Source organism: Neomonachus schauinslandi, chromosome 7 (genome assembly GCF_002201575.2).
Source record: "Neomonachus schauinslandi chromosome 7, ASM220157v2, whole genome shotgun sequence".
Lineage (NCBI taxonomy): Eukaryota > Metazoa > Chordata > Mammalia > Carnivora > Phocidae > Neomonachus > Neomonachus schauinslandi.
The window spans coordinates 55,419,844-55,443,053 of NC_058409.1; the positions used below are offsets into that span (position 1 = coordinate 55,419,844).

At 41.7% G+C, this 23,210-nt stretch overlaps 1 protein-coding gene across 10 annotated transcripts in view; it reads left to right on the forward strand.

Annotated features, from left to right (window-relative positions):
• PDE8B (phosphodiesterase 8B) overlaps positions 1–23,210 on the forward strand; it is a 218,585-nt gene that overhangs the window by 56,266 nt on the left and 139,109 nt on the right. Inside the window, exon 5 of one of the 10 annotated variants that reach the window (XM_021699983.1) lies at positions 298–308. The exons of the other annotated variants lie outside the window; for them this stretch is intronic. Coding sequence (XP_021555658.1) covers positions 298–308 — 11 coding nt within the window. The remainder of the gene's footprint in view (positions 1–297; positions 309–23,210) is intronic. 10 annotated transcript variants of the gene reach the window in all.

Consider the following 23,210-nt stretch of genomic DNA (forward strand, 5'->3'; position numbering starts at 1 on the left):
TCAAACAAAATAAATTTTGGAATTGAGAATATTAACAGTGATAAATATTTTATAATAAAAAAGGGGTCAATGAATCAAGAGAATAAAATACTAAAATATAATAATAGGGCTTCAAAATATATTGGAAGAAATACTGATAGAACTTAAAGGAGAAGTAGATGAATCTACATTTATAGTCAGAGGTTTTAACACCTTTTTCTCAATAAGAATTTGGGGAAGAATGTTCCAGGAATAAGAAAAGGTATGTGCAAAGGTCTTGAGGTCTGAAAGAGTTTGCTTTGGGATAACCCAAAGCAGTCCATCAATATGTTTGGAGCAGAGTGAGTTGAGAGAGCATGGTCAATGGTAGTCCACAAAAGTAGGCAGGGGCTAGGCTGCATAAGATCTTGTGGACCATGATAAGGGGTTTACAAAAGCACAAAACAGGTTTGAGAGCAAAAGTGTTTGCCTCATATTCTAACTTTGATTTAATACATATTAATCAGTTAGGTAGCTCTTAGAATTTCTCTGTGGCCTAAAACTGAAAACAATAGACGACAAAAAGTGAACCTCATATTTTAAAAGAGGCTGGACTTGATAGGATACAGAAACAGATTTGTTTCTCTCCCATCACTTCTTTGAAACCTGTTCTATCAGATCTTTCCATTGGACTATATCTCAGGGATCTGTCACAGCTTTTTTTTTTTTTTTAAAGATTTTATTTATTTATTTATTTGACAGAGAGAGACACAGCGAGAGAGGGAACACAAGCAGGGGGAGTGGGAGAGGGAGAAGCAGGCTTCCTGCTGAGCAGGGAGCCCGATGTGGGGCTCGATCCCAGGACCCTGGGATCATGACCTGAGCCGAAGGCAGACGCTTAATGACTGAGCCACCCAGGCGCCCCTCTGTCACAGCTTTTGAGTCTAGTCTTATTTTCAGTTATTAAAAAGTCCAATCTGATATAAATGGAAACTCCTTCCACCCATCATCCAATGCAATGCTTCTAATGCTTCCTTCAGCTCAAGGCTGACCTTGTCTTGAAAACCTGCTGCAAGGGAAGGTATGTGTGGCCTTTGATCCTGCTCTTAGGAGTACAGCTCCAGCATCTTGGATTGGGTCCCTTCAAGGTGATTTAAGTCTGCTGCTGCCTTCTCCATTGTCTATTTGGCCCATAGGACAGATTACAAATCCTTGCCCCACCAAACTGGAAATGTAGGCTTCTCCCACTTGCCCTCTCCCATCAGGGGCAGGTCTAGGGAACCCTTGTCCCTATCATATATGCCCCTGCCCCACAGTTTTCTGGTGGTAGTATATGGAGGCCTGTGCTTTTTGTTTGGCAGCTCAGTAAGAGTTCTGCCTGGAAGGGAGACACCAGATTTCTTTCCGCACCTCCACTGTCTTGGGGGAGTTCTTTTGCTGCTGCCCTCCCTGGGATGTTCTCTTCCCTTCGAGCTCTAAGAAGGAAGGGGAACTCCACAGCAATCCTTACCAAGCCAACAATTGTGTAAACGTTCTTCCTTATTCAGCCAGCAGATCTCCAGCCTTCTCTCAAACAGGCTGGAACACGAGCTCAGAGTGGTGGTAGTGCGTAGCCCTATCCTAGTAATTTCTCTGTAAGTAAGCCTATGGTATGCTCTTATTTCAGCTTTTGGCCATTTAATATCCTGTTACATGTAGAAAAATGTTTGAGTATATATATAAAGCTATCATTTACAGTTAATTATATTAATGAAATGTAAAGGACCAATTAATTGGGTCATTCAAGATTATTTTGAAAAGCTCTAATATAGCAGTAGAAATTTAAGACCTTGCTAAATTAAGAGTGTTTCTCAGAGATCACCTCATCAGTTTATAGTCTGGTTTGGGAAGGAAGAGGCCTTTTCCTGGAAGAGGTATTTTAAAAAGTGACATTTTATTTATTTTTTTACAGATTTATTTATGTATTTGAGACAGAGGGACGGAGCGCATGAGTAAGCTGGTAAGGGGCAGAGGCAGAGTGAGAGGGAGAGAGAGAATCTCAAGCATACTCCCTGCTGAGTGCAAAGCCCTTCACGGGGCTTGATCTCAGGACCTTGAGGTCATGACCTGAGCTGAAACCAAGAGTCGGATGCTCAATTGACTAAGGCACCCAAAGGCGCCCCTAAAAAGTGACGTTTAAAAATTAGTTACCATTTATGTAAATGCTTCTGGAAAACTTTTATGTACAATTTAATGATTTGATAAATTACAAAATATTAAGTACATCCATAGACATCAGTTTCATAGAACTTGAATATCAATTAATTTCATAATAAAAATATATCCTCAGGCATTTTATTGATGATTTCCACTGAGGCTCACTTCTTAATCAATTGTTGGTCCATTTTCCCAAAGTCCCTGTTTCTTTATCAGAAAAGTGATGAAAAATAAGATCTGATTGTCCTAATACTGACTGTAGACAGAGAAACACAGTAAGAAATATTGATCAAGACCACCTTCCAATTCTGTGGGATTGTGGAGAGACCATTGATTAAGAATATTTGAAAGATCACTGTATTCTGTTGCTTTTAAATGTCAAAAATAAAAATGGCCTGACATCTTTAAAAAGCTTAGGAAAAATCTAATGGCTTAAAAAAAGTCAAGCCATCCTGTTAGAATTCTCCTGTGGAGGTAATAAAACCAGCCTGTAGTCCTCCTGAAGAGATCTCCCCATATGATACACACCGATATGATGGTGAAGAATGTCATCTCCATGGAAAGGGGGAAAGATGCTAAGAAGAAGCTCTAATCCCTTCGCACCTGGGTGGAAGCCCAAGGCCTTTTGAGAGGGGACGTGAAGTGGTTGTTAAAAATGTCTCTTTAACGTAGATCAAGATATATTGGAAACCAGCATGAAATTAAACACTGATTGACAACAGTTTGGCAAGACTCTGGGAGCCACATGTATTTCTCTGTGTTTTGCTCTCAGTTATGCCATTTTGTTTCTAATTAGTCATTAGCATTCTAACAAAATAGTGTAACTGAGAACTCAGCTAGATTTGCAGTCTTTTCCCCGCATCAGAGGTATCTGTTTGTTCATGGCCAGATATCCCTTGTGTTTCATGGGAGCTGCCCAGGTTGTTGGCCAACGGGTTTGCTCTACACAGATCTGTAAAGTGCTAGTGGATGTGCTTTCCAAGGATATGCAAGAGGGAGAAAGGAGAAAGACTGTCTTGGTGTCCTTCTGAATCCAGATGTTTGGCTGGGCCCTGCACCTAACTTTTAGACGTTTTCCCTGATTTTGCCTTTAGCAGCAAAGGGGATTTTCCATGTGCGGATTCAAAGAAGTGTCTTGTATTCACAGTGACATAATTTTTATTCCTGTGTAACTTTTTTAAAAAAAGACTTTTTTATTTATTTATTTGAGAGAGAGAGAGAGAGTGCGGGTGCGCACAGGGGGAGGGGCGGAGGGAGAGGGAGAAGCAGGCTCCCCACTGAGTGCAGAGCTGGAAGCAGGCCACCCCAAGACTCTGAGATCATGACCTGAGCCTGGGCTTAACCGACTGAGCCACCCAGGCGCCCCTCCTGTGTAACTTTTGAGGGCATTCCTCTGCAGCTTGCTGACAGCCTCCTGTTTTCCATTTTTCCTCTCCAAATCTTTGCTCAGGATCAAATAAGTTGGGCTGTACTTTTTATACATGAAAAACATTTTCTATGATAATACTTATGTATTAAAAGTAGTAGCAGGAAATGCATATCTTTACTCACTTTATAAATAGTAACAGTATACTTCATGTCTATATTGTGGCTGGTTAAGATGAAGAAACCCTGCATGTGGAAATGGGGGTGGGCCTGGTGAAAACATCTGGTGAGAAAAAAGGGCCAAAAAAGGCAGAAAATGAAGAGCAATAGGAAGACAGATGGAACAAAGTGCTCACAGAGACAAAAGGGGACAGAGGAGCCTCCATATGTTTCTTTAACATGTTCTTTAGTATTAAAGTGTTCACAGTCTTCCCATGTGGTTATTCAGCATAATCAGTGTTATTTTTCAAAAATAGGACTGAGAGAGGGAAACAGGTGTCCCTATCACTTTGTACCCCTAATGAAATATTGAATAACTAATCTATGCTGGAGGCATCATGCTGGTGTTCGTCTTTAAAACACATAATTGTGTAAGAGTAGACAGTAACAGGGTTAATTGCATACCCCTTGCACAAAAATTGATTTCCATCCTTTATAGTTATACCTTATTATCAGGTGTGTACATTTTGTGTCTGTATCCAGTGCACAAAATAAATTTCTTTGGTTATATTTAATTTGGCACCTCGTGTTACCTTTCTTATTTCATATAAGGAATTGGTTGTGCCCCCTTGGTTTTCTACTTTTGTCTTTATTGCACTTTTAACATACCACTATCAGGACCAGTCCTTGAAAGGATGCCAGATGGACTTGAAGGAGACCCTTGATTTCTTTCCCAAAATCTGTTTTGTGAACCACAAGATTTAAGGACCCTCTATGTTTAGGAGTAGGTGCCCTCCCCATCCACTCAGGCACTCTCTCACCTGATTTCACGAGGATTAGCACTCATCGTTTTTTTTTCATTTTATTTGACATGTGATAGAATATCCTCCACAGAAGACCTCACTTTTAAAAAAAAATATAATAGTAATTTTTAGAGGCTCTCCTGGAGACTAATTGAAATGGGCATGGTTGTCACTTCATAGAAATTGATTGAGTTGACTGTAACACATGTGCTTTGTGGACAGTGTTATAAGTTTTCACCAAAATAAAAGCAAAATGGAGAAAACCAAGCAAAAGGATTAGTGGATCATACAGAGGCCATCAAGGAACATTTTGGAATGATCAGTGGCAAGTAGAACAGGGGGGCAAAGATTCAGTGAGAGTTGAGGACAGAATACTCTTTGGTCCGGGGGATAGGAAATGTTTTTGTCTTTAGTGAATAAAGAGCAATGTGAAATTCTATTCAAATGCTGATTTTGCAGCGGGTAAATTAATGTATTCTAATGCCTCAGTGGAACATATTTCTTGGAACATGTTTAAATAAATAAAAACCTTTGTTTCTTGGATCACATTTAATTGAATAAAGGTTTTTACTCTTTAGTACTAACAGCTTTATGTTCGAGACAGTTTCTGAAATGCTGTTGTAAATTCTGGTAATTTTTCACAGAGAAAAAATTTGATTCTTTTCTGTGGAAAGACTAAATTACACGAACTCATCATTCTGCTCCCTTCCCCCACCCCATTAAAATAGGATGATATAAAAATGTCATAATTAGCTCATTCACATGGTTTATTAAAGTTGAGCAGGTTTTACCAGGTCACTGCTAAAGGTTTACAAGTCCCCTCTCATTACCTGGTATTTGGTGCTGGGTAGAGTTATCGTATAAGTAATTTCCTGATGGGGGTTATTATTATTATTTGACTTACTTGTTATTACTTTTTATAGCAGCTTTATTGAGATTTAATTTACCTACCATACAATTCACTCTCTTAATATGTACAATTCAATGGTACCTCGTATATTTTGAGAGTTGTGCAACCATCATCGTAATCAATATTAGATGCATTAGCCATCACTACCGTGTTCCTTCTCATTACCACATCCCAGCCCCAGAAGAACACAAATCTTTCTGTCTCTATAAATTTCCCTATTCTAGACATTTCATGTAAATGGACTCATACAGTATGTGGCCTTCTGTAACTGGCTTCTTTCACTTCTTTCACTTAACATTTCCAGGTTCATGCATGTTGTGGTGTATATCAATACTTCATTCCTTTTGATGGCTGAATTACATTCCATTGTATGGATATACCATTTTATTTTATTTATCCTTTTGTCAGTTGATGGACACGTGGGTTGTTTCCACTTTTTGGCTATCATGAAAAATGATGATGTAAACATTCATGCACAAGCTTACATATTTATGTATTTTAATTTCTGTTGGGCATAAACCTAGAAATGGAATTGTTGGGTGAACTGCCGAATGAACTTCTTCTATGTTTAACCTTTTGAAGAACTGCCAGACTCGCTTTGCAAAGCAGCTGCACAAATTTTTATATCAATCAACAGTATGAGGGTTACAAAATCTCCACATTTTTACCCACACTTGTTATTATATTATTTTCTTATAGTGGGGACAATTTTGAGAGTGAAAGTGAGTGCTTATAAATTACATCGAGTATGAACCAGGTATCAATATCCCAAGCTAACCAGGAAGTTTGATTGTTCTAGAACTCTGCAGAACGGAGTCCTGTTCAGAGTAGTAGAAGAGGGGAAGGTGGGAGGACATTTCAAGGGAATAGAGATGAGTGCCAGGAAGTAGTAGCAATTGGATATATTCAACAAGAAGGACATGTCCAGGTTTATCATAATGTCCTAAGGGTAGTTATTACTGTTTGTGATGATCAAATCTACATTTATTTTGAAAGAAATCAAGGCCCTTAAAATCATTTTTACAGGGCACAATTGTATTATTCTTAATAGTAAGATAGAGTGGTAGATCACCTCTGTTCAATAGGTGAAACAACCCTAACCAGGAGAAATATAAGCCATTTTGTCCAAGATTGGCTCCAGGGGCAAATATGTAACTGGAAATCTAATCAGACCTTTACTCTTACTGTAGTTTGTTACCAGGGACATTCTTTGGACTTTGAAGCACATCCCTCTCCTGGACCTCTCCTGGTTGTTTATGTAGGTTATTAGATCTTAAGGTTTTATGGATTTTCGTCATCGTATTCTTTTTTTATATTGTTAGTGACCAGCTGATAGTGTTCTTATAAGATGTTGTGTGAGGGGGGCCTCCAGTCCTCCAACCTGTCGTTCTGGCAGCAGACTCGTCTGGCTAGCACGTAGCTCATGGTCCTCTTGTGGGCTGGCTGCGGCCATGTCTAGAGCACATCAGCTGGCCTGGAAACCGAGACATGGTGAAAAATGGTGGTGTTGGCACAATGAATACATGCTGGACTTTAATACCCACAAAATGTACTCTTTCTAGATTAGATTATCTGTTATGTTAGCTTTTACCTATTGATGAAGGTGGCACATCAAAAATCTTGCCTTTTCCTGGGACGCCTGGGTGGCTCAGTTGGTTAAGCGTTTGCCTTCAGCTCAGGTCATGATCCCAGTGCCCTGGGATCGAGTCCTGCATCAGGCTCCTTGCTCAGCAGGGAGCCTGCTTCTCCCTCTCCCTCTGCTGCTCCCCCTGCTTGTACCCTTGCTCACTCTCGCCCACTCTTTCTCTCTCTAACAAATAAATAAGTAAAATCTTAAAAAAAAAAAAATCTTGCCTTTTCCCATTTGCTGCCAGAAAGCTCAGAGCTGAGGGGTCTTTTTAGTTTCACCAAATTAACTCAATTCACCAATGTCTTTAATATAACATTTACAGTTCTTCTTCTGATTTTTAAGTTGTATTTTTAATTGTCCTGATCTTACAGGTTTGTTTTTTTTTTAAATTGTAAGCTACCTTTGAACTTTAAAAATTCTTACCCATAAAATATCACTGTCTTCTCTCTCCAGAATGATAGGCCTCTTGAAAATCTCATGATTTGATTTAGTTAAGTGGCTCTTCTAAGAGGTGCCTTCCTTTTCTGGGCTCTCTACCACCTGAGGTCACCCCTTGTTTGTTTGTGCCAGGGACAGGTAAGGAGAGTAACTCTTTTGAGTGTTCTTCCAGAATTTAATTAGAAAAGGCAAAATGCTTGATAAAGAGGCACTTCTCTCAAGATTAAATATCCTGCGGGGAAAATGGGCTGAAGTTTAAACTGCAAGCTCTTCTGAGATAATTCAAATTGCCCTTGATTAAGATGTATAGATATGGAGTAGTCTCTTTATTTTTTCTTCTTTTCTAGGGAACAAGTAGGAGTATATACAGCCTGTGAAACCAGAGTGAGAACCGCCCTGCTCCTCAGGCCTTTGGGAGAGCTCAGCTTAAACTCTGCTTTGACCAGGCTGCTCGGGGAAGAAGGGGACATCACCCTAACATGTTGGGGTGGGCCTCGGAAGGGCCTCCTGCCTTTGGGTAGCCTGCTGCATAGCAGCCTTGTCCCCAAGGTAGAAGAGATATACGGTCCATCCTTATTGTGCTTTCTGTATTTGAGAATTTGCCTGCTCTCTAAAATTTATTTGCAAACCCAAAATCAATATAGTGCTTTTGTGGTCATTTGTGGACACGGGCAGAGCGGTGAAAAATTTGAGTCACCCACCGTGTCTGTCCTCAGCTGCGGCTGAACAAGGCGATGCTCTGCCTTCTTGTTTCAGCTCTCACACTGTAAACAAGCATGCTTTTCTCGCAGTCTACTTACAGTCTCGTTTTTCACATTTTTGCGCTTTTCATTGGTGATTTCCCTGTTTAGCATAGCCCTCCAGCATAGTGCCGAAGCGGTGTCTAGTGTTCCTAAGCACCTTCAAGAAGGCTGCGATGGCTTTATGAAGAAAATACATGTGCTGCAGAAGCTCCATTCAGGTCTGAGTCATAGTGCTGACGGCTGTGAGTTCCTGTTAGTGAATCAACATAGTAAACAAGATGTGTTTAAACAGAAACACACATGAAACAAGGTTATATATTGATCAGATGGCAAAAATGTTGTAAACAGAGGCTTGCAGGAACCTAACGCAGTGTTTCTCCTAGGCACAGTGCTTCGGTATTTATTAATTCATCGTTTGCGGTGACTTTGTAGAACATAACTACTGTGAATGATGAGATTCAACTCTCTTTCTCTTCCTACCCTCATGGTTTTTCTTTTTTTCTTTTTTTCTTTTTTTTTAAGATTCCATCCATTTATTTGAGAGAGAGAGAATGAGAGACAGAGAGCATGAGAGGGAGGAGGGTCAGAGGGAGAAGCAGACTCCCTGCCGAGCAGGGAGCCCGATGCGGGACTTGATCCTGGGACTCCAGGATCATGACCTGAGCCGAAGGCAGTCGCTTAACCAACTGAGCCACCCAGGCGCCCCATACCCTCATGGTTTTTCAAGTTTGTGAGTCCTTGCCTTCAGCCCTCCAGGGTAAAGCATGGGGCTAAGGATTTCTTGGATCTGTTGATCTGTTTCTCTGGAGAATTCCACTTGACAAATTATAAATACTATATAGTGTTGAATTGAGCTTCTGAAAACCTAGTCAAAGTCATCTGCAAGGTCTTTGTTCCAAACATTGAACCAGTCTTTAATCAAGTGGAGGTGGAGAACTTAGCCTTTGCTCAAGCTTCTCTCTGTAATGTTTTCACAGGATGTGGTAAGTGTATAGGATGTGTTTCTCTTTATATACCAGGCATTCATAATGTGGAAAAATGCATATCACTGTAGAACTGAGGAAAGAATGATTTATTGGACATCAAATTACACAACATTATAAATCCAGAGAAGATTATTAACAGTAAAACTTCAAAAGCTGAAAGATGATATTTAGTGAACGAATTTCATGCAAACAAATCATTTCATGGTCTCCAATGTAGAAGACTTTGAATGTGCTGAAAAAGAGAGTATAATATTCACTCACACATTTTGATAGGGCAATTTGTAGTCTTAGTTCTTTTTTTTTTTTTAAAGATTTTATTTATTTTTTAGAGAGCGAGCAAGAGAGAAACAGCATGAGAGGGGAAAGGGTCAGAGGGAGAAGCAGGCTCCCCGCTGAGCCGGGAGCCCAATGTGGGACTCGATCCCAGGACTCTGGGATCATGACCTGAGCCGAAGGCAGACGCTTAACCATCTGAGCCACCCAGGCGCCCTGTAGTCTTAGTTCTTATTTTCTTACTTCTCTCTCTAAAGAGTCTTTCTAAATAAGAAAGTTTGGTAGGCAATAATAGTCAGTACAAAATAATGATGAAAAAATAAAACATCAAAATATGTATGTCATGAGTTTTTGAAAATTAACTACAGAATTTGATTTATTCTATTTCCTGTAAACCCATTCGGCCCATTTTCCTGCATTCTGATTTACTTGTCGATCATTTGATTCATTCACAGACTCCCACTTCACGGAGGTTGAGCACCACTGCTAAAAATAGCAGGAAAACATTGAACAGCAGTGAGGGCATTGCCTCATTTTTGAGTCTGTGGCTCCGTCCCTGCTGCCCCTCCCCCTGGTGTGGGGGTGGGGGGTGGGCTGCGCCTCGAGCATCCCACTCCAGCAGATCTCAGCAGGGGTGGCAGGATGAGTCTTTCTTCTGGAGGCTGACACAAGTGGAACAGCATTCATTGTGCCCGTCCAACTTGGAAGCCACTGCCCTGAGTCTCATCCCTCTCTAACTTGCATCGTCCCCCGTTCTTGATCCTAAGCAAGATCTTAATCAGTTTACTCACAGGCCTCATGAGTTATCACGTTGATCCAATCCCCAGGCAACTGGGACCCCACCCCAAATTTCTTGGGGTTTCTTTTTTTTTTTTTTTTTTTAAAGATTTTGTTTATTTTTATGTATTTGACAGAGAGAGAGAAACAGCATGAGAGGGGATAGGGTCAGAGGGAGAAGCAGGCTCCCCGCTGAGCCGGGAGCCCGATGCGGGACTCGATCCCGGGACTCCGGGATCATGACCCGAGCCGAAGGCAGTCGCTTAACCAACTGAGCCACCCAGGCGCCCTCATGGGGTTTCTTGTATGACATTGAAGCAGAGTGATGTGAAACAAGTAGATCCCCTACAAGAGCAGTCAGAAGACAGAGTTCAGGTGAGGGCATTGTCTTGAGTAAGCAAATGCATTGTCTCCAGGTGAATTGGGAAATTGTTCAGTTTGAGATTAGAATGTTTCCTGAAACACTTACAGTGAACAGATTCTTTGAAGAGATCTCCTTATGGAACAGTGGTATTTATATGCCAAATTGTCTTAGTGATTGTCCTTGTTCACCAGGTTAAGAAAAACAAAACAAAACTGGTGGAAGGCTGACTGGGCATTAGGAATGAGAGAGGGGATTTGGCTAAAGGGTAGTGACTGTATTGATCATTAAACAGCTTCATTGACCTTTGTACTTTCTGTGTCTCATTTACTCCCATGGTTCCTCTTAAACCTTCACTCCTGCTTCTACTTCGTGTTCTTAGCACTGGAGCTAGCACCTGCTAAGAGATGGGCTGATGTGATGAGGGTGTTTGGATGAGGGGTCCTGGAGCTCTTGAATCTCGATCTTAATTAGTCACCCTGGCACAGAGAATAGAGATTGTGGATGGCTCTTGATGTTAAACCTTGGTTCCACATCCAAATGTGGGACCAGGAGAGCTCTCTCCCCTGGACCACGCGGAGAACTCCTCTGGCAGAAGGATGAGCCAACCAGAGATACCTCTCCTGTCTGAGGTGTGCAGCCAGGGCTGGCTGGGTCCAGGCTTTCTCTGGGAGTGGTTACATTCTTGGCCTAGCTTCCTCACCAGCCGGATGGGAGTTAGGTAGGCTCTGGAGTCACACAGGAAGTAAAAAATCTCCTGAAAACAGTGCCCTTCCCAGTGTAGAGCAGAGGCTCAACCCTCCCATTTGCTCAGGAATCAAGTTAGCCCTGGGGGACATCACTATTCATGGAATTCCTGAGATGAGGACATTGTGGGAACATTGGCCAAACTCCCAATAGAGGGGACTATAAAATGTAAGGCACTGTGGTATAACTGCATTTAAATGGCCAGGCCCTGCTTTTGTCTTGCCTCTTCCTGAATCACTTCAGTGATGGGCCACCAATATCAAGAAGTAAAGAAGAGTACCTCTTGATTTTGGTTCAGGTCGTGATTTCGGGGCCTTGAGATCAAGCCCCCTGTTGGGCTCCGCGCTCAGTGGGGAGTCTGCTTCTCTTCCCCTTCCTCTCCCTCTGCCCCTCCCCCTGTGCAAATGCATGCTCTCTCTCTCTCTCAAATAAATAAATCTTTTTTTTTTAAATAAGTAAAGGAGAATGACAATTTATAAGAGACCATAGGATTTCCCTGTTCCCGGATCAATGGTGGACAGTCGAGAATGTGGTGTACATGGGGCAGCCGAAGGCAGGGAGGAAAATATTTCCAATTTCAAGTTGAACTGTGAAACAAGGTAGTGACAAAGTCACAGGGACAGTTTACTTTTGAGGATATGAAAGTAGACATTTGGACAATTCCCAAAGGTATTCACTACTGCCATTAAGAGCCACCATTTCTTGAAGGCCAAACAGGTGCCAGATGCCTCTTATACATTTTCATCTAATTTGCTCAGCAGCCACTTTAAGATGAGAAAACTGGAGCTAAGAGCTGGTTATTCAAGGGGGATCTGAGAGGGGAGGAAGAATGTCAGTCCAGTCAGTGTGACTTGGAGAATCTGCTCTCTCAGAGTCTTGCTACTCCAGGTGTGGTCCTAGGAACAACAGCATTGGAAGCCTCTTAGAAATGCAGAATCTCAGGCCCCATCCTCAAAAAGACTAACCAACCTGCATTTAAACAAGATTCCCAGGTGGTGTGTATACAGGTGAAAGTTTGAGTACCCTGGTCTGAACCGATGCTCCCTGCTGTCCCTGGGGGATAGGATGTTGGCTTGGCTCTCTGGTTTTGGCAAAGTCAGGGGAGCAGGATGAGGGCAGTAGCGAGAGGATGGATTGGAACAGCAATTATAAGAATATGATGGGCTTTATTAAGAGAAAACTTCTTTTGGGGCACCTGGGTGGCTCAGTCGGTTAAGTGTCTGCCTTTGACTCAGGTCATGATCCTGGGACCCTGGGATCAAGCCCTGCATCGGGCTCTCTGCTCAGCGGGGAGTCTGCTTCTCCCTCTGCACTCCCCCCACCCCCCGCTCGTGCTTGCTCGCTCTCTCTTTCGTGTTCTCTCTCTCAAATAAATAAAATCTTAAAAAAAAAAAGAAAACTTCTTTCTAGAAGGCTATGATACCTATTAAGTCACAGGTTAAGGCTTCACTGAATAAGGGCTTCAAGTAAGTTGATATAATTGTGCCTTCCAGAGAGAATGCCCAAGTAACCTCAGCTGACTCTGCTTGTTCTAATAGGCTCAGTTACCCAGTCCCTTGGGAGTATCATACCACAGCTGGCTGATCTGTTATGAAAGGACTTGCAGAGTGCACTGAGCATGCCCTGCTTTTTCATAGCTTGGTGCCCTTTGTACATGCAGTTGCTTTTCTTTCTTCTTTGTCTGATTTGTCCTTTAAAACCTCCATTTGAGAGCTGTCTCTTCTGAAAAGCCTCCTTGGACCATCCCAGCCCTGGTGTGAGGTAGAGCCCCCTTCGTGGCCCATTTGCTACACTGCAAGGTTGTGGCTGGTAGGGGACCTTTGGAGGACTTGGCCTGATGCCTGGCACAGAGTGCTCAAGAATCACTAGCATCCGCTGCTGGCCCGGAACAGGCATGAAGGTAGTTGAGAGTAGAAGGACACGTGTTGGAGAAGAAGCAGCACCGTATAAAGGGGGGAAAAATAACCAAAGGTTCTAGCAAGAGGCATATTGAAGTGGTGACTATGACTTTTCTGTGCTGAGAAAGGAAGGGCGAGAAGGCAAGAGAGAGGCAGTGGAATGGTTTCTTTTGTTTTTTTTTAAGTAAGAGCCCTTATTATTTTTTTTAAAGATTTTTATTTATTTATTGAGAGAGAGAATGATAGAGAGCATGAGCAGGGAAGAGGGTCAGAGGGAGAAGCAGACTCCCTGCTGAGCAGGGAGCCCGATGTGGGACTCGATTCCCGGGACTCCAGGATCATGACTGTCTTAGTCACCCAACCAACTGAGCCACCCAGGCGCCTCTGGAATGGTTTTGAATAGATCTCCTTGCTACAAGGTCACTTACAAGGTGAGGAAGAAAAAGGCGTCAGTTGAAAAAGTAGCTTATCCAACGTATCATACTTTTAAGAAAGCTTTGTATTTGTTATAGCTGATGATAGGAGTCGGGACAAATTTAGGATGTGGCGGAGTTTTTTTTTTAAGTTATAGGTACGTTTTTGTGGCTATATTGAAGCTTTTGTGATCGATGTACTGTGCATAGCTCCCATTTATGCACATTTTATAGAATCTGAAGCCTAAGTTTACCATTTGCATGGTTATTTTTATAGTTATTGAATCTGAGCTTCTATCCTGTTAATTCGATCTGTAATTTATTTCAAATCAATTTCTTGAACAGGCTTGTAATAGCCTATTATATCATTCTTCCCATGGGAAAATATAATCAAGTTTCTTAATTTAGTTTAAAAAAATTCCCTAAACATCTGTTACCTGGAAAGTACTATGAACAATGCATTTGAGGGATGCAGTCATGAAACAGAAATTACCCTTGTCCTTCAGGGAGCTGGTAGCCTAGAAGGGGAGATGTCCCCAGTAGACATGACTCTAAACTATGTAACTCATGCTTTAAGAGAGGTGGGATAATATGTTTATTGAGGGAGAATAATTCACTTTTTGCTGGGGATAGGAGTAGGTGATAAAAGCTTTGAGGCAAAGGTTGTTATTCAACTTGACCTTGAGGTTGAGTCTGGGCTTGACAGGAATGAATAGGGTAAGTGACATTCTAGGCGGACAAAATATTATATAAAAATAAATTTTTATCTTTCACAAACATATTGTGGTGAAAAGAGAGGACGGTACATGGTTGTATTTTTAGACAAAAGTTTAAGTATGCACAAAAAGGAGGAACTACCATTTAACGAACACTAATGTGTAGGTACGTGTATATTATCTCAATCAGTTGTCTCAAAAACCTGATGAGGTGGGGAGGTATTATTATCCCTGTCAACAGCTAAGGAAACTGAAGTTCAGAGAAGGGAATCATGTTGCTTAAGGTCGTACAGCTAGTATGTGGCAGGGCTGGGATTCAGGCATAGATTGGTCTGATTCCAAAGCTCATGCTCTTTCTATTACTTCCTGCTGCCTTCTTGTGGACCTCTTCACACGTTGACAGTTATTCATTCATTCATTCCACAAATATTTATTGAGTATCTAACGTGTTCCAGGGACTGTGCTAGGCATCGGGACTGTTGCCGTGAGCTAAGTTGCAGGTTCCCTGGCAACACAGCCAGGCTGTGCCATATTTCTTGCTAAATGTATGGGACACGTGGAGAAGCAAATAACATCCTGACATTTCTGGGACATTACGGTTTCCAGTTAAGAGGACTAATTTGCTTTATTGATCTCATCAAACACCTTAATTGATTACCCTCATCAAGTCATTAGAAAAGGCACAGTTCTGAGAAATAATAGATAGAAAAATAGAGAATATTTAGGTGTCATGGTTGGAAGACCTACAACTTAAATATTTTATGGAAACATTGGTATTTTAGGATTTTAGCAGTTGCTAGACCTGAGTGCCCAAGAGCATACTTCACCTGTGCAGACTGTGATATAGATAAAAGTCCATGTGTTTGAGATATTTTGTTGACAACTGGATGAAGTTATGTGGTCAGAAATGTAATCTACTGGCCTATTTTTTAATTTTTAAAAATATTTATTTATTTATTTATTTAAAAGATTTTTATTTATTTATTTGAGAGAGAGAGAGACAGACAGAGCAAGAGCCGAGGGAAGGAGGCAGAGGGAGAAGCAGACTCCCCGCTGAGCAGGGAGCCTGCTGCGGGGCTCGATCCCAGGACCCTGAGATCATGACCTGAGCCAAAGGCAGACGCTTAACTGACTGAGCCACCCAGGCGCCCCCTGGCCTGTGTTTTTAAAAAAATCGTTTGAAAATACTGAGAAGCAAAAAATGAAGTAAAAAATCACCCATAATATCACCAGTCAATATATATGCATGTGTGTGTGTGTGTGGACGTGTTTGTTTCTCCATTTGTCCCATATATATAGCAAAGTCTGTCTCCTTGATAGCCTACTCCTCCAGCCCCACCCAGAGGTGAGCCCTGGTACCAATGTAGTTTCTCCTTATCGAATGGTGACTCAGACTTACGCCTTATTCATAGATGTGACGGGTTGATTTATTTAAGTTTTTATATACACTCTTTATTTGATTTCTTACAAAAACAGGGCCATTACTCTGTTTTAATTTTTCTGCCATTTGCTTTTTTTTAATTTAGCACAACTTCAGGCCTGTTATTTAACGTCTCTTTGACTTTGAAGAGAACATCTTAAGGTTGCTCTGACGAGGGCGTTAGCAAGATAACGTTATCTTGTTACACGATAACGTTAGCAAGTTGTAGGAAAGGCTGTGAAGGTGGTCTATGGTCAGTTTGGGGACAGCATTCTTCAGCATAGGAAGCCTGGAAGTAAGAGAGAAATAGCTTGACTTGACTAAAATACTACCAGAGACTCTAAAGAAGTTGTGGATTTGCTTTCTAACTGCTATGCAATTCTTCTTACTCTGTGAACTTGTAAGAATCCACCCACGCTACAAGTCAGATTTGACAAATTGTGAGAAATTGTTATGAGGATTATAAGTCTTTGTCTCCCAAGTGCAAAGTGCTTCCAAGATATTTCTTAAAATGTCATAGCTGGAAAAACTACAACGTAAGTATCTTATGAACACATCAGTGTTTTAGGATTTTAGCAGTTGGTATACCTGAGTGCCCAAGGGCATACCACACCTAAGCCATGTGGACTGTGTGGACCGTGATGAATTTCATTTATGTATCTCAGAAGGAAAAAAAAAAAAATCTAACCTCATGAGACTGGAAAGCTTAAAAGTCATCATTATCCTGTGAACACACCAAAGGGAACTTAAAAATTATATAAATGGGGTATAAATATCTATATTATTATCCTCTAAACCAAAGCAAATATCATGTGTGTGTTTATGTCATGTTTAGACTTAATTATGTGACATAATAAAGTCTTAAATGTGGGTATAATAATGGTGTGATGAATTGTCTGAATTAATCAAGTGATTGTCTTGAGCCTCCACTTCATTTCTTTGTAGACTTCTGCGGAGCTTAGTAAAATTTTCTGAAAGTGGTTTCTTGGGTATGACATTTCCATGTGCACTACTCTCCTCAGCATTTAAAATATGGCATTACACTGGTCTCTTTTCTGTTTTGTAAATAATTCAAGTCTTTTCTGGCCCCAGGGCCTTTGCACCTACAGTTCTTTTTGCTCGACTCCTAACACTTCCCTGCCACATCAAGGCAGAATAATGTCTTTTCACACTTTAGGTCTCAGCTCAAAGGCTTCCTCCTCAGAAAGCATCCCAGAATCACCTTATCTAGAGCATCTTCTCCCTTTAGTTGCTCTGTAGGATACTATCAGATTTATTTCCTCCATGGCACTTGTCACAGTCTGTCATTATCATGTTTGTCGGCTTACTCCTCTACCTTGGCACATAGTTGATTCTTCAGTAAATGCCTGTTGGATGGAGAAGGGGCTTCGCTGGTCATTCTTCCTTCCTTCACTCACTCCTTTGTTGATCCATTCAGCATCAGCAACACAGACGCTGTGTACCTGCAGTGTCTGTCACTGTACTGGGCTCTGGGCATGGCAAGGGGGTGTTGCTCAGTGAAATTTTCAGATAATTTATGCTTAGCCCCTCAGATACCAAAATGAAAAGTAAATGATGGAAATGAATGAATGATAAGGCAGTAGGATACTGGATAATAATCTTCTTTAAACATATTACGGGTACATCTCTTTCTTACGTAGAGAGACCTAGTCTTGTTATGTCACAGTTCTCATTGTGAAGTGCCCTTACAGTTTCGCCTTTTATGCACACTTCAGTTTTTCTCTGCGTCCACACGCTGCCACTTCCTGCGCTGTCGTCAGACACTTGCTGCAGTGACAACCCCTCCCGGTCTCCAGATGCACGAGCGTAGTCACTGCTCTCCCGAATCCGAAGCAAGGTAGGTAGGGTGGCTGTTCTCCCCAGGACCCTGCCATCCCAGTTTTCCTACCGCGTGTGCACGACTGAAGTTACCCGAGGAAGACTGGTTCTCCGAGGGGCACTATGGTAGAAAACCGCAGATTTTTCAGAAAGTTGCATTTATAAAGTTAAATATCACGAACTTCTAAAAATCGTGTTATAAAGTCATCTGTGTGTTTCACTTTTATAAAGTCATCTTTGTGAGATGAGATTTATACAAACGGGGTATTGCTCAGACGGCCTTTATCAGTGCATTTGTGGGAAGCGCCTGTTATCTATGCCTGGGATTGTTAGAATGCAAAAGCTCAGCCCATCTTCAGCGCAGGAAGCTCTTCTCTGGGTTCCCTGTTTGTGCTTCCCATTTCTGTGTGTCTATTGTAACTGCCGTGGGTGCGGATCTCCTGATAGCGGGAGCATCAAACGTTGCAGGATGTCTTAGGTGTATTTGGTGGGGATTTTACTTCTGTGTTTGTTCCTCTTGATGAGAAAAACACATTTTCTGCTTCATGTCCCAAAATTTAGGCTTACTTTCAAGAAGCTGTATTTTTGAAATTCGTGCCTGGTTTTTATTGTATCTGGTACTTTACCCGCTATTTCTCTTTATTCTCTTTCATCCATTTTACTGGAACATTTTACACTGAACAGAGATGCTGAGTTATCAGTTCAGTGTCCCCTACACCACCGCTCGCTCCCACCTCTTTCACTCGTCGCGGTCAGGTACTAAAGATTCCCAGTGAGCCCATTTTCTATATGGGTGAGACTTACTCTGTTAACCACTAAAACATTAAAATAATGATCATTTTAATTCCTTTGGAAATACAGTTCACAGTTCCTTATTTCTTAAGTAAACTCTGCAGATCACATCCTTCCGGAGTCAGGGCCAGCCTAGTGAGCTCCATGATTGTCTGAGGCCAGAATGCCATGGTTTGGAGGCTGAGGTCACCAGAGCTGTTTTCCTGGGCACCAAATGCCCTTACATTTCTCTCTGTCTCAGCCTATCACTCTCTGCCATTTCCTAGGACCATCACTGGGCCTTTGTGGTTTCTGATTTTGTCCTCATTGTACATATAATCAACTGAGTCGGAGCCCAAGTTTACCTCCACCTCTTCTAGAGAAAAAAGTCCCCCAGGTGATCCTCTGTGCCATTGTCTTGCACTTCATGCTCTGGCTAGGTTCTGGTAGGTAGGAGCTTGACTTCTGGCTCAGAGGAGAGTGTGATGTCATCCCAAGTTGTCATTAAACATCCCCAACCCTCATGATGGCCTCACTCAAGACTACCCATCTTAGTTTTTCAACTACAGACCTCCCCCGAGAGGGAAATCCCAGAGACAAGTCTCTTTGAAGAATTCTACTTGAGGTCATAGCAAGACTCCATGTTATTTTAAAGAGAGATGAATTTATAAAATATTTCAGTGGATTGTTTTGCATATTAATACTAACACTGAAAGCAGGATAAACTCAATCTTCATCATTTTAATTTCTCTCTTTCCGATAAACACTAGTTTACTTTAAGTCAGTATTTCAAAAAATGCTCCAAGTTCATTCACTGTTTGGGGAAGATTTGTGGCTCCTGTTACTCCTGATTGTGACAGTGCTTGGTTTAGTACCTTAATTATTATAAACGTATGCAATGAAATAAATATAAACCAGCTTGTGAAATCATTTTAATTGCCTTCTTTATTGTTTTTGTTCCATCCATAAGTATATTTCTGTGTTACGTTTCACTAACTACGGGTGAGTATGTGGCGTTCTGATGAGTGTGTATATGTAATAAAAATAAGAAAAGGGAATTTAGATTCAGTGGGGACATCACCAAAAAAATAAACTTGTTTAATTCTGTATTCCCAATTCTTCAATGATGAGATTATCAACAGGATAATTTTTTATTACGCTTACAAGATGTGAGGTGTGACTTGAGCAAGAGCTGCTATTCCCGTGTCAGCTACTTTTATTTGATACTGTATTTTTCCCTCTCGATATTCCTGATGTTTTTGATCTGTCTGGAGTCAGTGGTGCTGCTGCAGCTGTCAGCTTTCCAGCATCTGTGGGTGCGTCACAAGCCCTGCAGGAACTGTTGTCCTTAGGGCTCCTTTGCACCTTAGTGTGGCCCCCCTCTCCCACCCCCTCTTGTATTTTTATTTTTTATTTTTTTAAAGATTTTATTTATTTGAGAGAGAGAGAGAGAGAGAGAATGAGAGCACGAGCAAGGCGGAGAGGGAGAAGCAGACTCCCCGCTGAGCAAGGAGCCCGACGTGGGACTCAATCCCAGGACCCTGGAATCATGACCTGAGCTGAAGGCAGACGCTTAACCGACTGAGCCACCCAGGCGCCCCTCCACCCCCTTTTGTTAAAGTCATCATTTATTGGGGACTTTGGGCCAGGTGCTGTGTCTCAAGTGTTTCCCAGACATTGCTTTGTTTAATTATCACGAGAACCCTGTGATGCCGATATTAGTATCCACATTTTACAAATACGCAAACTCAGAAAGGTTCAGTAATTTTAGGGTTGCCCATCTGGGTAGTGATAAAGGTGGCAGGTGAAGACAGGTCTTACATCCCAAGCCTGCCCTTGACTCATTACCCTGAACATGCCTCTCTAAACCAACTTTGCATTTTCAGTAAAGTGAGAGGGAGAATCCTTGTGTTGCCCATTCCTCCTTAATCTGGACAGAGGCAGACTCTGAGATTTGGACTACAAGCATGTCTCCATCCCCCAAGCACCGGCCCAGCCTGGCACTATGGTCCCAGCTTTTTTTTTCCTTTCCCTGCTGGCCTTAGGGGATGTACCTTGCCAAGGAGGGACAGCTACGGAGAGCTTCTGAGGGACCAGCTGACTCTTTCAGGCAGCCTGGCTCTCACCCCCACATTGTGCTGCCCCTTGGACAGGAATAGAGCTGGAAATTAGCGAACGCTGCCTGAGTTTGAATTTTGCTGATCCTGTCATGATATGTCACTAAACATTCCAGGCTAGAAGTCAGACATTAGAGTGCACTGGAGGGCCTTCTCACACCCCCGTGCTACCGGGAGACCTTTCCTTCTTTCTGCTGGCCCTGGTACCTTCTGGAGCCTTCTGTTTGCATTGAGGAAGCAGTGCCGGCAACACATTTGGAGGACAGCAGCTGGTACAGCAGCAGCTGGAGTTTTGGGAAAGGCTGTTAGGCTCGGGGTCATCCGCTCCGACAGCAGGTTCTGCGTCCTGGCGGAGCAACGTCCAGCAGACTCGGGAAATTTGAAAGTCAAGAACTCTCTGCCTGGTGGCCTGAGGCAGGAGCCCGGTGTGGCCGTATGTGCCAGATGGGTCAGAAGATCTGAGCTGCTTCCGAAGGCTTCCTGGATAAGGCTGTTCGGAATCCCCCTTGATGGAACCATAAAATGCCAAGCAAAGGAAGGTGTCACGAGAATTAGAACCTAAACCCTAGACTGACTTTGGGGAGTGCTGCCCAGGGCTTCCTTTGTGGGAGAAGTGCCTCCTCCAGAGCTTTCCAAGCTGGGCCTGCCGCACCAGGAAGCCGCAGGTACACTGTACATTCTTCCAGTCTAGGAGTTTATTAAATTCCATGTATTTTAAATATGTTTTAATAATAAAAGGGTGGATACATTATTGATGAGAGTATAAGAATTTTGCATATCTTTTACATTATGTGTGTAAACATTGAAGTAGTTTTGTTTTTTTTTTAGTATACTTTATTTTTAGAGCAGTTTTAGATCCACAGAAAAATTGAGCTGAAAGTACAGAGGTTGCCCATAAATTGCACAGCTTCCCCCATTATCAGTATCCTGCACCAGAGTAGTGTGTTTGTTACAAGTGATGAACCCACATGGACACATCATAATCACCCTAAATTCAGAGTTTACAGTAGGGTTCACTCTTGGTGTTGTACATTGTATGGGTGTGACGGATGTATCATGACATGTATCCTCCATTATAACATCGTACAGAAGAGTTTCACTGGCCCAGAAATCATCTGTGCTCCACCTGCTCACCCCATCTTCCCCCCAGACACTGATCTTCTCACTGTCTCAGTAGTTTTGCCTTTTTTACAATGTCATGTAGTTGGCATCCTACAGTATGAGCCCTTTTTAGGGTGGTTTCTCTCACTTAGTAATATGCACTTAAGGTTCCCCCAGGCCTTTTCATGGCTTGAGAGCTCTTTTTTTTTTTTTTTTTAAGCACTGAATAATATTCCATTGCCTGGATGTACAACAGTTTACTTATCCATTCACCGACTGAAGGCATCTTGCTTCCAGGTTTTGGCAATTATGAATAAAACTGCTATAAAGATCCAGGTCATGTCTTTATGTAGACATGTTTTCAATTCCTTTGGGTAAATACCAAGGAGCATGATTGCTGGATTATATAGTCAGGGTATGTTTAGTTTGGCCAGAAACCACCAAACTGTCTTCCAAAGTGGCTGTACCATTTTGCATTTTTACCAGCAATAGATGAGAGTTTCTGTTGTTCCACATCCTCGCCAGCTTTTGGTGTTGTTTGTGTTTTGGATTTTTGGCATTCTCATAGATATGTGTATATTATTGTTTTAATTTGCAATAATGACATATGATGTGCAGCATCTTTTCGTATGTTTATTTGCCATCTGTATATCTTCTTTGGTGAGTTATCTGTTAAAGTCCTTGGTCCATTTTTTAATTGGGGTGTTTTCTTATTGTTGATTTTTAAGAGTTCTTTCTATATTTTGGGTAACAGTCCTTTATGTGTATCTTTTGCAAATATTTTCCCTCCGTCTGTGGCTGTCTTCTCATTCTCTTGACATTGTCTTTTGCAGAGCAGATTTTTTAATTTTAATGAAGTCCAGCTTATCAATTGCTTTCATGGATTGTGCCTTTGGTGTTCTATGTAAAAAGCTGTTGTCAGACCCAAGGTCATGCAAATTTTCCCCCATGTTATCTTCTAGGAGTTTTATAGCATTGCATTTTATATTTAGGTCTAGGTTACTTCTTTATTTTCCTTTTAAAGATTTTATTTATTTATTTATTTGACAGAGAGAAACACAGCGAGAGAGGGAACACAAGCAGGGGGAGTGGGAGAGGGAGAAGCAGGCTTCCCACGGAGCAGGGATCCTGATGCGGGGCTCGATCCCAGGACCCTGGGATCATGACCTGAGCCGAAGGCAGACACTTAACGACTGAACCACGCAGGCGCCCCTAGGTTACTTCTTTAAATAAACTTTCTAATTGAAGAACAATATACAGACAGAAAAGTTTAAAAATCATAAGTATACTATTTGATGCGTTATCACAGAGTAAACATATTTGAAATTATCACGCAGGTTAGGAAATAGAACCAGTACTCCAGAAACCACCTCTCAGTCATTACTCCCTATTTTACTAGTTGGATCTTTAAAACTATACAGTAGTGTTGCCTGTTTTTGAATCTTATGTAAATGAAATCATACAGCATGTATTATTTTATGTCTGTCCTCTTTTGCTTAGTATGACCTTTCATAGATGAATCTGTGTTGCTGTGTTTTGCTCTATCTCATACAGCAACATTGTTTCATTATTGTATAGTATTTCTTCCC